This window comes from Pieris brassicae, chromosome 8 (genome assembly GCF_905147105.1).
Source record: "Pieris brassicae chromosome 8, ilPieBrab1.1, whole genome shotgun sequence".
NCBI lineage: Eukaryota > Metazoa > Arthropoda > Insecta > Lepidoptera > Pieridae > Pieris > Pieris brassicae.
Genome location: NC_059672.1, coordinates 2,079,478 through 2,092,071, shown reverse-complemented (window position 1 = coordinate 2,092,071; position 12,594 = coordinate 2,079,478). Strand labels below are relative to the sequence as shown.

Below are 12,594 nucleotides of genomic sequence, written 5' to 3'. Positions count from 1 at the left end.
ACATCGCGAGAAAACCGGTATGCCAAAACGTCGTCAGCGTGTGTCAGGCATTGAAAGCTGATCACTCACTTGTCTATGAAATGAAAATGATCGTTAGAACGAATACAATCTGAAACGAAAACCCATTTTAAGTTGTAGCGCTACTGGACTTTGAAATTAGGACGCTCAGAAATATTATGAAATTCCAACAATTTTACATACATACAAATCATACTTTACTTCATAATCCTGTCCGGAGTATACCCTGATTTGGTATATAACCAAGAAATATGTATATTGAATTTGATAAAACGCTTAATACCGGTTATATTTCGTGGATGAAAATCCTCCCTTGTTGTTTTTACCTTTTGGACCAGTCCATGGACTTTTTAAATATACATGAGTGAAAATGAATCTAGTTTACGTCTATTTCTACGTCTACGTCTACAATCTGATTTCGATACATTGGCTAAATGGTCCCACGACGTAGGACTTGTACTAAATCCTAACAAAACAAAGTTCATGCATATCCGATCCAGTCACAATCTAAATTCACGTACACCCATCTTAATCTTACACAACCACACATGTGCACATTCTTATAACTCGTACCCCAATAGCTGCAACTGCAACGCCTTAGAATTAGTTCATAACCATAAGTACCTGGGGCTTACAATAGATGACCGAATGTCCTGGAAAATGCACATTAATTCTGTCTGTGATAGGCTAAGAGCGATACTTGCCAAATTCACTTTAATAAAAAATAAAATACCACTTAAAACTCTGCTACTATTATACAAAGCACTAGCCGAATCCATTATAACATATGGACTTACAAGCTATGGGAGAACATGCAAAACTTATCTAAATCAAATATTTGCAATACAAATACGTATTTTAAAAACAATTGCTCCCTTAAAATTAAAATCACAATATAAAGCGGACTACAGAAAGCTATTTGCATTTTTCAAAATTATACCTATACACGAGAAAGTACAACTAGGATTATTAAATGAAAACTACTTTACAGAAAATTACCTCAAAACAATTAAAACTCACTATCACTACTCAACACGTAGAAAATTAAAAAACGAATTTCTATTACCCAAATACAATAATTTATATGGGAAAAAAACATTAGATTACATTATTCCAAATTTAATAAACTCGATACCAGCTACACTTCTTACGAATATAACAAGAAACAATATTAAATTTAAATTAAAAAAATACTACATAAGTCAAACAATCATAAATTATGCCATATACGTCATTAAAATATATATATATATATATATATATATATATATATTCGAATATAGGAACTCATCCTGTATGTGAATGAGAATTCTCGACAAGAACAGGTTTCTTGCATCGGCTATCTATGGCGCGTCAGTGTCTAGATTTGTTTATGACGTTTTACGTGCAATTTTAAATCGTTTGAATGGTTTGATTGTTATAAATTTACAGTTTATATGTCACTGGCCTTAATATATATATATATATATATATATATAGGTTAATGATTTAAATATGTTCGACGTCCTGGTGGATAGAAAAACTGTGCACAGTTTGTGTTTCCACCACATCAACTACCTTTATATTAAGAACACTTATACAACAATAAATAAATAAATAAAAATAAAATAAATAAAATAAATTTATTTTTGTATTTTATTTTACTTATGTTCTAAAACATCACACGTATTGCTACAAAGACAGACGATATAAAATATGAAAGAAATAAGAAAAGTGTAATGAGAAGACTTACGAATCAGGCGCAGGTCTAACCAGATCCGTGCAACTTCCTCGCAATTGAATAACCCGTGATATCCCGGCACAAATATCTTCGTTACAAAGGCCCCTTGGGATTTTTTGTATCATTGAAGAAGCCGGAAGTCCGGCAAGCGTTCGCCCTTATTATCGAAATGGAATCAAGCAGGTCCCACGGGCTACACACAGTGATGCCAACTCCTATAGATTGTTCCTCCTAGGACCAACTTCCTCCCTAAATAACGATTAAAAACTTGTTTGAGTGAAACTTCAAATATGCATCAAAAATACATTCAACTAGCCACGCCAAGAGTTTATAATTGGTTTAGTTTATTAGTTGGGTCCTAGGTTCTATATTAATTGAATATAATAAATTCATTTTTTATACACACCTCCTAAAAATCTCCCAGAACATGTTGATTGCCGTATATTTGGGAATAAACTACCAAGTTCGTATTATTATATTCTACAACAAAGTGTCAGTATCAAAATAATGATATCACAGCGTAGACGGACTGTGATATAGACCAGGCATCAGCGTACAGCGTGTGAGATAGCGAATGATCGACATAACTTCATAATGTATATCTATATGCCATTATCGATATTCTTACCGATGAAAGATTGTTTGGTTCTCTACTTTCACTACGGCTTTTACAGCCAATTATGCAACAATTCACCATGACTGTCTGCCTGTCATTAAAATATGGGTTTGACTTGGGTTTCACAGATTTATCAGTAAGCGATGAAAACTTGTTTGACTGAAATGAAAACTGATGAAAACTCAGGAAACGGAAACGGATGAAAACTTGTGAACCAAGGGCTCGGTGACATACAAATAAAACCCGATACGCAAATAGAGACATAAAAACTAATACTCTGTTTCGCTCGCACTTAAGTTTTTCACGTTAATGAATTCTCTCTTTAGTTATTATTATTATTTTAAAAGCTCATCTAGTTCTATACTCTATCTACGTATCACAGATTAACGAGAATACGTAATTAGTTGACAGCTTCCACTACAAGATGGGGCGCTAGTACACCGGAATTGCTGGAAGATGGCGTGAGGGAGCTACGACCGAGGCGATCTTGCAAATCTGTCGACGTGGCCTTCCTCCCAGCTAATCATAATGCCACTGACGTTATAAGGTAAGATAATTAATTTTATTATTCACTGTTAAAAGGAAATCATTTTTACTGTAGCAAGGTTACGCATAACCGACCAATGGTGGTTCATTTACTCGTTGACTGTGTGAGTTTTGAAAGAGGACACGAGACTGCCTTGAGGGTATAATGATCGTAGTAGTTAACAGGATTTTATTATATCTTATTCACACTTTTTCAGATATTGCATAATAGCGCGTGAAACATCGCAAAACGACGGATTTATCTGCGCACTGTCAAAGAGATTCGCAACAAAAGCACAGTGCATTAGCCACATGCAACGAACGCCGTAAGTTAATTAAAAATCTTGACTAAGCTCCAGCTTTGAGAGAAATGCTGGAGAAAGCCTCTAGGCTTCAGCGTGCGATTCTAATCCCTGAAAGTCGTAGGTTCCTTCGCCTGCTGTGCACCAATGGAATTTTCTTTTATTTAACACTCGCCCGCACGGTGAAGGAAATCATCCTGAGCAAACCGAATTCTTAGACCCAAAAAGAGGCTAATCACCTAATTTTCTAGTAGATTGACAAATGATCATGAAACTTATACAGAAATCCAAGACCCAGACCAAAAAAGCGTTTAACGCCACTGATTTATTTTTTTAAACAACATTGAACTCGCAGATATAATACCGCTTTCGTGGCTTAGTTATTAGTAATTAGCGCTAATGGCATATCACCCGAACCTTAGTGTATAAGTAAGCTGTATTAGGTATGTGTTACTGCCCTTAATGAGGGCAAACAATGCTCCTAATGACGTTTTTATTATTATAATATAGAAAATAGATTGATATTAGTTATCAATAGAAAATGATTATTTTTATGTGTTATTTCCAGAACCAGAGCAATAGTACAAAAAGTCTTCGGCTTAAAGTCCGGTCGCAAATATGCCATTCAGGTGGTCGCATCTACGAAAGGCAGTCCGGTACCATACAAGGTGTTATACGCAGACACAAACGCGTCGTGTAAAGATTAATGTTTAATAATAGTGTGTTATAAATAGTGAATCAGTATTAGTTAATTAATTAAGCATTTTTTTGTCACTGTTTTGTGTTTTAATGAAATCATGAGAGGGCAACACCACCGTCAACAGACTATTAAATGCTAAAAATATGAAAAAGCTTCACACTCAATTCGCAACACTTCGGAGAAGTCAAATTTCAAACACCAAGCTGGCTAGCAAAGGCCCGAGCCATAATCATTGCGAAATGCGTGACTCAAATACGTTCAGTCACGTGACCATTTTCATACAAACTTGGCGTTAGTAGATCATGCCTATTGCATTTGTCTCAGGCCTCAGATATAATTAAACAATATTTAGAAATAAAAATGCTTTAATATTTTTACTGTGCCATGAAAGTGTCCATAAAACCCCGCTTTTGTAATTTAAAAAAATGTACTTAAATAGTTAAATACTACAAAGTACCTCTTATAGCAATAAAATGCTATATTGGTAGGCATTAAATAATGTATTGAGTTTTTCATTTAGATTAATGTGTTTTTATTTTAGTAATTTGTATTCTTTTAAAAATAGCTTAACAATAATTTATTGCCATTTATTATCCCGCCTACATCTTTTACATAAATATTACATCTTTTTACGTATCATGATAATATCCTAAGTATTTATTTAAATTGTGGCATTTATTTATTATATGTTTGAACAAACTGTAAGTTCCTACTACATTTACGTAAAATTTTATATCTATTATTATTTAGAAAAATAAAAGGATTTTTATATCTCAACAAATGTTTCATTTATTGTTCCGTTAATATTCAGTTATATAACGATAGATGGCTATGCTCAAAAATACAAAGTTGAACTAGTTTAAGAACTGAGTTCCATTTTATATAGCATAATTTTTATTTAGTAGTCAAGATGTCTTAAGTAGTGTATGTAAGAAGTCGAAAACTAAATTTGTTGACACGCACCGTTATTCTGACAGCCTAAAACTGTCATCTGACTGACAGTGACAGTGACGACTGTTTGGGAATCACAAAATCGAAGGTGATGTTCAGAATTTTGCTTTATTTAAAGTTTAAACTGCTATAATAATTGAAGCTACCTTAGTAATTTTATACAATTCTTCATCAATCGGAAAAGGAATATATCACTTATAAGTAATGTAATAATGTCTACAACCGACAAACAGTTTTTCGGGCCTCTTACACTACATCAAAAGGTGGATAAACCAAGTGTTTTTAAGAACGACGATCCAGTGGAAAGTGTCTGTCTTCTTTGTGATGAAAAATACATCTTACCTACTTCTGAGAAGGATTTGCTAACACATTTGTTTATGAAGCACCGTCTTGTTATTGCCGATGTTAACCAAATAGCCGACCTTCCAAATTACATCAATTTTTGGAAGTCAAGATTTAAAGGTATTTTTTAAACTTTATTTAAAACAATAGCGTGTTAGATCTAAATTACATAAAAGGCTAAAACTATTAACAATGTATGCTATTGAGGTAAGGTCTAGGTAAAATTTGCACACAGTATTTTTTATATATCTTACAAAATAACTATTACTTCAAGTGAAGGCTTTAAGTTACATTTATTATTAGCTAGAACACTTTCAAGACACGAGTCATGAAACATTCTCAACACCTTTCAACTTATTTAAATTACATTTGAGTATATATATATATATATATTTTCAGATCAAAACCTGCCATTTTTCTGTACAACTATGCTTTTGGATAACAAACCTGATGGTACTAAGTCAAAAAATGAAGAATACTATCTACTAAGTGATGTTTTACCTGAAGATAAGGAAATAAGGTCAAATCTTAGACAATCAAAACTGGAAAAACTTCTAGAAAGGCATGCATTTGAGAGAGAGGACAGAAACTATCTAAAGGAGTGTTTATTCTGTAGATATATCTCAAATGACACTAGAGCAAATTATTTGAATCATTTATATGAAAAACACAATTTTCACATTGCTAAGCCAGATAATCTCATATTTATTGATGATCTTGTAGACTTTTTATCAACAAAATTAGAAGGATTGCAGTGCATATACTGTGAAGGGTTATTTAAAGATAGGACAATACTTAAAGAACATATGCGTAAGAAGGGTCATAAGAGAATAAATCCAGCAAATAAAGACTATGATAAATTCTTTCTAGTTAATTATATTGGTGATAAGCAAACCAAACCAAAGTTGTGTAAGCCATATACATCAAAAGTACAGAAGCAAGACGATATTGATTCAAATGTAGATAGCGATCCTGAATGGTCAGAATGGACCGAAGAAGATTGTCCTTTAATAACCTGCCTTCTATGTGAACATACAGAAAATGAATATGAAAACATATTAGAACATATGAAATGCCTTCATGAGTTTTCATTTACAGAAACAACAAATGGCATGGATTTCTACCACAAAGTGAAAATAGTAAATTATATCAGACGCCAAATACTTTTAAAGCAATGTTTGTCATGTGATACTAAATTTGATGATCAAAAGAACTTAGAAAAGCATATTAAAGAGACAAATCATTGGGTTCTAAAAAAGGAAAAGTGGGATCAGCCAGAATACTACTTTCCAACATATGAAGATGATTTGTTCCTATGTTTTATTCATGATGATGATGAAAGCTGGTGGTCTAGTGATGAACAAGAAGTTAATAAAAGAAATAGTATGTCTGAAAGTATATCTAAGGAGATGGCTATGGCTGTGCTCAGTGATTGAAATGTCAATTTATATTAAAGTGTGTTCACAATCTGCTGAACCAAGTTTCATGGAAATTGAAGGCATTGGAATATACCAATAACAATCCAGTAGTATTCAGCCAGCCTTTTAAATGATTTTCTATGCTGTTTAGTTAGAACTTGAGAGGTGCAGAATGTCATAGCTTAGAATTCTTCAGCCTCCAGCTTGCAATAAGACTATGGTTATATATTTAATGAAGAAAAATAGTTATCATAAAAATATGTCTTTAAAAAGTGTTATTTATTATTAATTATGAGTTTTAAATATATATTGCCTATTATTAATGGTTTCATTTATATTTTTGTGCTAGTATTGTTGCAAGACATCAAATCTTGCTAACCTGCCTTCCGTTTAATTCAGATACTTTTATTTTCAAACACATTTTTATTTCAGTCTTGTTTAGGTGCCCGAGTGCCCTTTATTGTAAAAGCCTCCTCCAAATCCCGCTATTCCTCTACACTGTGTCACTCTGCCACGTACTGCTGTCTATTTTATTTAGTATTTCCTTCTAAGTTGGCTTTCTCTTTTTCGTTTGGTGTACCTGGACACCAGTTTAGTACTGTTTTGCTTCACTTTCCTGTTCCTTGACATTTTTAGTTCATTTATTTTTATTGTAACATCTGCTGCACCTTAGTTGTCTTAAAGCTGTATTCTTCATTATGTCTATTCTTTTCTTTCCTGTCATACATCATTCCATCAATCATTGACACACCTGTAGCTTTATATACTGCGCTTTAGTGGGCGCCCACTTGAGATCCATGTTAGTCCAGGTAGTATACAAGTATTGAAGGGGTTTGTTTTAATTACCATCCTCGGTTTCTTATTTTTCATGACCTCTTTAAGTGTCCAAAAGAATAGCCATGCTATTCTTACATCGATATTGCTTCTTTTCTTCTTTTTCTCTGCGATTTTCTTCTTTTATTGTTGCATCGGTTATAAATATTGTCTGACTGAAGTTCGAGTACGATTCATCTGCATATTCTGTAATCCTGTTATTTAATAGTATTGTTTCCTATCTGGAATTGGACATTACTTTGGTTTTCTCGATATTCATGCTAAGATCGGCAATCCTGCTTTCCAAGTCAAGGTATGGGACCATCCAAATCGCGTGTTGCGGCAAATAAAATCATATCGCCTGCAAACCTTAAGTGGGTCAATATTTTACCTTTTATAATCAGTTCGTATTTATGCCAGCTTAGCTTTCTGAATATTTTCTAAAGAACAGCCGAAAACAGTTTTGGTGACACAGAGCTTCCGTGTCCCACTCCTCGTCCAATATCTATAGTCCCTCCATTTTTACATTAGTTTCTCCATTTTTATTTCTGATTATTTTTATATACTTATTCTTTATCCCCTGACCCTTGCAGGATGGCCATATTTTTCATGTTCCTAAGCATAAGTAGATTGGGAGATTCTTTGCGTTTTCCTAGGATTTGCCTTAATACTTAGATATAGTTTAATGTCGAATATCCGCTCCGGAAACGCAGTTGGTTTTCATTTGGGATTTTACTGTCGATGTAGAATTATTTGAGTGAATACTTTGTATATATTTGTTATAAAGCTTATGGGTTTATTTTTATGTATGACTGATATCGTGGATTTTGTCCATGGTTCCGGCATTCTTTCCATTTTGAATATCTCATTTAAAAGAACGATGAACGGTTGTTTTATTATATTTTAGTTAGGACAAAGCAAATGTGATTTTAAAAAAATATTTCTGTTAGTATAAGTCCATTTATTGAAGAAATATTAACCACATAATTAAGGCGTGTGAATCCCCAAGGCATATAAATCACATACAGCCAAAGTATGTTGTACACAAGTAAGTTTATTTCTGTGCAACATACTTTTATGACCAGCAGAACACTACTAGTGGCTTGAGCGTACGACTCTCATTACTGAGATCTTACCTTTGAATCCCGGCTGTACATTTATGAAGTTTCTAAGTGTCGCACTGAAACGGTAAATAAAAACATCGTAAGTAAACCTTGGATGCATGGCCTATGTCAGGCACAGAAGGCCAATAGAACAAAAGGATTCCGAAACAAATACTGTTATCGGAGGCCGAGACTGGGGTTGTAGCGCCATTGACTTTTTAAATTAATTTAATTAAGTAGTTTTTATTTAGTCATTATTATAGGCCCTGAGTAGGTTTTAAAATAGTTTAGCAATGTCATAAGACGACCTAAATACAATCCCAAATATTGAAATAATTCTGGTCCCGTGAGACTATTGACTGGATTATTCAAAAGGGAGTCTACCATCTAATAACGATTCTTCGCACGTAGGCTTTCATCTGAGCTATATTAAGTACGACAAAATATAATATCACCATGATAACTTCGGGAGGCTTAGAGATATTGTTTTTTTTATCTGTTCCTGTTTAAGTAAGCTTTTTTGATTTAAAATAGAAAAAGTCTTAGATATTTTTTTATGTAGGTTTTTACGTGTTTCCTCCGTTTCTTAAATATGAGTGTTTTTGTATTTTTTAGGACAGACACATTTATTTACATTACATTCGATACTTAATGACATTGATTTCTTTTGTTTTCAGGCAACAAAATAGCAGAAATTATTTATACATCGGCGTAAACCTGTAAATATTTATATTTTATTATTAAAATTAGATTATTATACATCGTAATTAGTATCATTAATAATCTTTTAGGATTTCGAGCTAAGTTAACTGTGTAAATAATTTTCTCATATTGAGTTTTTTTTATGTTATCAAAATCGGTTACGTTGTTTGTGAATTGTATGCACACGCATAGGACAAGTATAATATAGGTACAATGTTAATAATAAGTTAAATTGAAATAATAGGTATATCATTTGAAAGTCTTTGAATTTTTTTCATTCCTTTTCTATGGTGACGAGTAGTTCTATTAAGCGCATAATATATCCGTTAGTAATATGCTGTTGAAAGACCTCGGTTTGATACCCGATCCATAAAGATATATTTGCGCACAGTACATTCATTTATAATGAATTATGTACTATGTACATGTTTGCATTTCCCACTGTTCGGAACAAACATTCACGTTTTCCAGAAGTTTTATAAAATCTTATTGAATTCCAAGCACGGTCAGGCGAAGATAATTAACCAAGTTGCTTCTATTACTGGAACTTTACCAGGTACTTTCAAGTTGTAGTTCGAGATATCCTTCAAGATACATTAGTTTGCCGATGCGAAAACTTTTAATAAATTAAGAAAAGTCCCGTCAAAACTAATCACGGTTATTTTTAGTTAAAAGTGATTTTACGTAAGTGTTATCATAATCAAATGTTCAAAATGTCTCGCTGGAAGGAAATTCGTGTGGGTTAATTTTATCGTCTTCACAATATATCATATGCAGCAATAGATAAATTAAGCTAATTATTTAAATCATATATATATATATATATCTATTAGTTTTTGTAAAAACCTCTTTTTAATTAATTGCTTAAGAGAGCCCCTGCGTACTGCTATACTTTGGGGCGTAACACCGACGATAAATCGCCATGCTTATAATATTAAGAAAGCTTGAGTGTGTTAATTGTAGATCATTGGCACTACAAAAGATCTAACATGATGAAGTGTCCTTTGAGAATTGGTTTGAATATACTTTCTGTAGGTACCATTTACGCGGCAAAAAATTCCTTAAAAACGTGGAAAGAAACGAATAATAAGTGGTACAGTAAGTGGTAAGTGGTTGATGTTTGCCCACCTATTACTAATCTAAACATAGAGTTAAAATCTACAAATATCGGTTAATACAAAATGGCATATCACTAAGTATTTGAGGCTTGCAATTCGTGTTCGGTTCATTGAGCCGAGCGACTATGCATCTCAGTCACCTCTCTTAATTGTGATATTCAGTCAAAGGATATCTCGACGTTTGATATAACCATACTTCATGAAATATTTATTTATAATATATTTTGTTCTTCGAAAAATGAGCGTATTTTTATTAAATACATGTATCGATTGTACCAAAGATAATAAATTTGAATATAATGTGTTTAACGGATATTAAAGGATTAAACTCATGAGCATTCGAAAACAAGACTTCTTAAAATTTAAAATAATTTATTCATGTACGTAATGTACACTTATGCTCGTTAATAAAGAAATACATATGTTATAAATGCTTCTAATTTTATATTTACTGCCAGTTCAAGGGCGACGAACTGGCAATAAACTCTCCGCCACTCTTTTTAATTGCCAAGTTTTTTGTTTTATTAAATTTTTGCAAGAAGCAACTCTCTCAACTCAAAAACATCGATTTGTTCTCTATCAGCAGTAGGCATGGAGAAACAAAGAGTACGCACTTACATTCTCCTGGGTACAACACGCAAATACATAATCAAAATAACTATCATCGCATACACGAATTCAAGTCCGACCACTCACCACAAGTTTGTGTGTCAAAGTCAACTCGACAATTCTCATCTTTCTTTGATTCGCGACGCGAAAAATCGCGCGAAATCTGTGTCAATACATTTTGAAATGAGCATAGTACAGGTTTCAAATACCTTTTATTTCCCATAAAACAGCTTTTCTTTAATATATGGTGACGGGACCGATGGCAGGTCATACGTCATACTTGTATCCAGCAGCCGTTCACAAGAAGGATGATGGTAGGTGGTGTCCCGGTGTAATGGCGCAAGGGAGTTAAATTTTAACCGCTGTCGCGTGCGCACTAAATATATACCGCATACCGTATAGCACTTATTTTTTTGATTCATCATTGAATGATCCAGTGTTTGGAGTGAGATACGCCCCCGATTGATGGTAAGTGCTACTTTTAGTCTTATCGATTATTGGATTCCTTTTTTTATTATACTGACACGCGCATATTATTTCACCGAGGGCAGGGAGCATCCTGGATATAGCTTCTGGATACCCAGGCCCACACAGTATTAATATATAAGATTTGTTACTTCTTCCGTATCTTAGTAACGCTAATTAAGAGCCCTGTTAAGTCCCTGCAAAACAATATTTCTACTTTCTTATTTAATAAGTAATAAAGGAATTTGCTCCATTGACTACGGGATTTCAAACAATAAGCTCAAGATTAAATAAAAATGATTGGAGAACCGTGAAGGATTGTTGGACAGAAATAAAATAAGTATTATAGTACTTAGTCTCGACACGGAATCTCACCCTAAATAAGCTCAGTTTTGACGGTGTTGATCTTTATAATTGATTTTAAATCTATTATATTAATTATTCAAAAAGGCTAAACCGTACTCATTGTTTCCTAATCAAAACTTTGAAGCCAATCAAGATCAAAATAAATATCGTTAATGTTGAAGCGAAAATTCCCTGAATTTGTCTTCAGTCAAGGAAGAAAGTAATTTCACTTTGATTGGTTCTAGTTAAATCAATTGAAACTTTCGCGTTCTGATTTACTGTCAATCGTGTCGTAATTGAGAAAAAATAGATTTTTTACGACGGAATTAATGAATTTGCATAACTGAAATTGATTTAAGATTAATATATCATTTTATATCTACGACAATTGTCTTCTTGTACTCCATAATTGAACTCTTTTCGTCAACTTTATCACCTAATGATTGTATGATATTTACTTGTATTCGAAGTTGTGGTAAAATAATATTTTGTCTATGTCAACTGTCTGTAGTTCTTGGATAATTAATTTTTAAAAGTATGCAATGTGGTGTTTTTCAAAATTCCTTTTGTCTTCTATCAAATTTTAATTATTGCGATGTAACGGCTTGATGATGTAGCTTAATGGAGTACCCATATTACCACAAGCACTCCAGAAGTTTCGAAGGTTAGAAGAGAACATAAAGCTCTGTTGAGGTCATTCTTTGCCAATTTCAAAGCCTAGTCACTCTTCAATATAATTCATTAGAAATCAAAATAAGAATTTAATTAATTCAATTGCTAAGTCTAAAAAAGGTCTGAGCTTAAAGCTTTATAGAGAATTCATACACATGCATTTAATCAAATCCTA

At 32.9% G+C, this 12,594-nt stretch overlaps 2 protein-coding genes across 3 annotated transcripts in view; both read left to right on the top strand.

Moving 5' to 3' along the window:
• The window catches only part of LOC123713158 (protein NDNF-like), a 40,172-nt gene extending 35,687 nt beyond the window's left edge, over window positions 1-4,485 (top strand). For both annotated transcript variants that reach the window (XM_045666699.1, XM_045666700.1), the window contains exons 11-13: window positions 2,759-2,901; window positions 3,098-3,205; window positions 3,750-4,485. In XM_045666699.1, the coding sequence (XP_045522655.1) occupies window positions 2,759-2,901; window positions 3,098-3,205; window positions 3,750-3,888 (390 nt within the window). In that variant the 3' untranslated portion in view covers window positions 3,889-4,485. The remainder of the gene's footprint in view (window positions 1-2,758; window positions 2,902-3,097; window positions 3,206-3,749) is intronic.
• Window positions 4,486-4,903: 418 nt separating this feature from the next.
• On the top strand, window positions 4,904-6,883 carry LOC123713676 (zinc finger protein 277). Its single transcript, XM_045667479.1, has 2 exons — window positions 4,904-5,294; window positions 5,574-6,883. Exons 1-2 carry the CDS (start codon window positions 5,045-5,047, stop codon window positions 6,608-6,610), a joined length of 1,287 nt encoding a protein of 428 aa, XP_045523435.1. The 5' UTR covers window positions 4,904-5,044; the 3' UTR covers window positions 6,611-6,883.
• The last annotated feature ends 5,711 nt before the right edge of the window (window positions 6,884-12,594 follow it).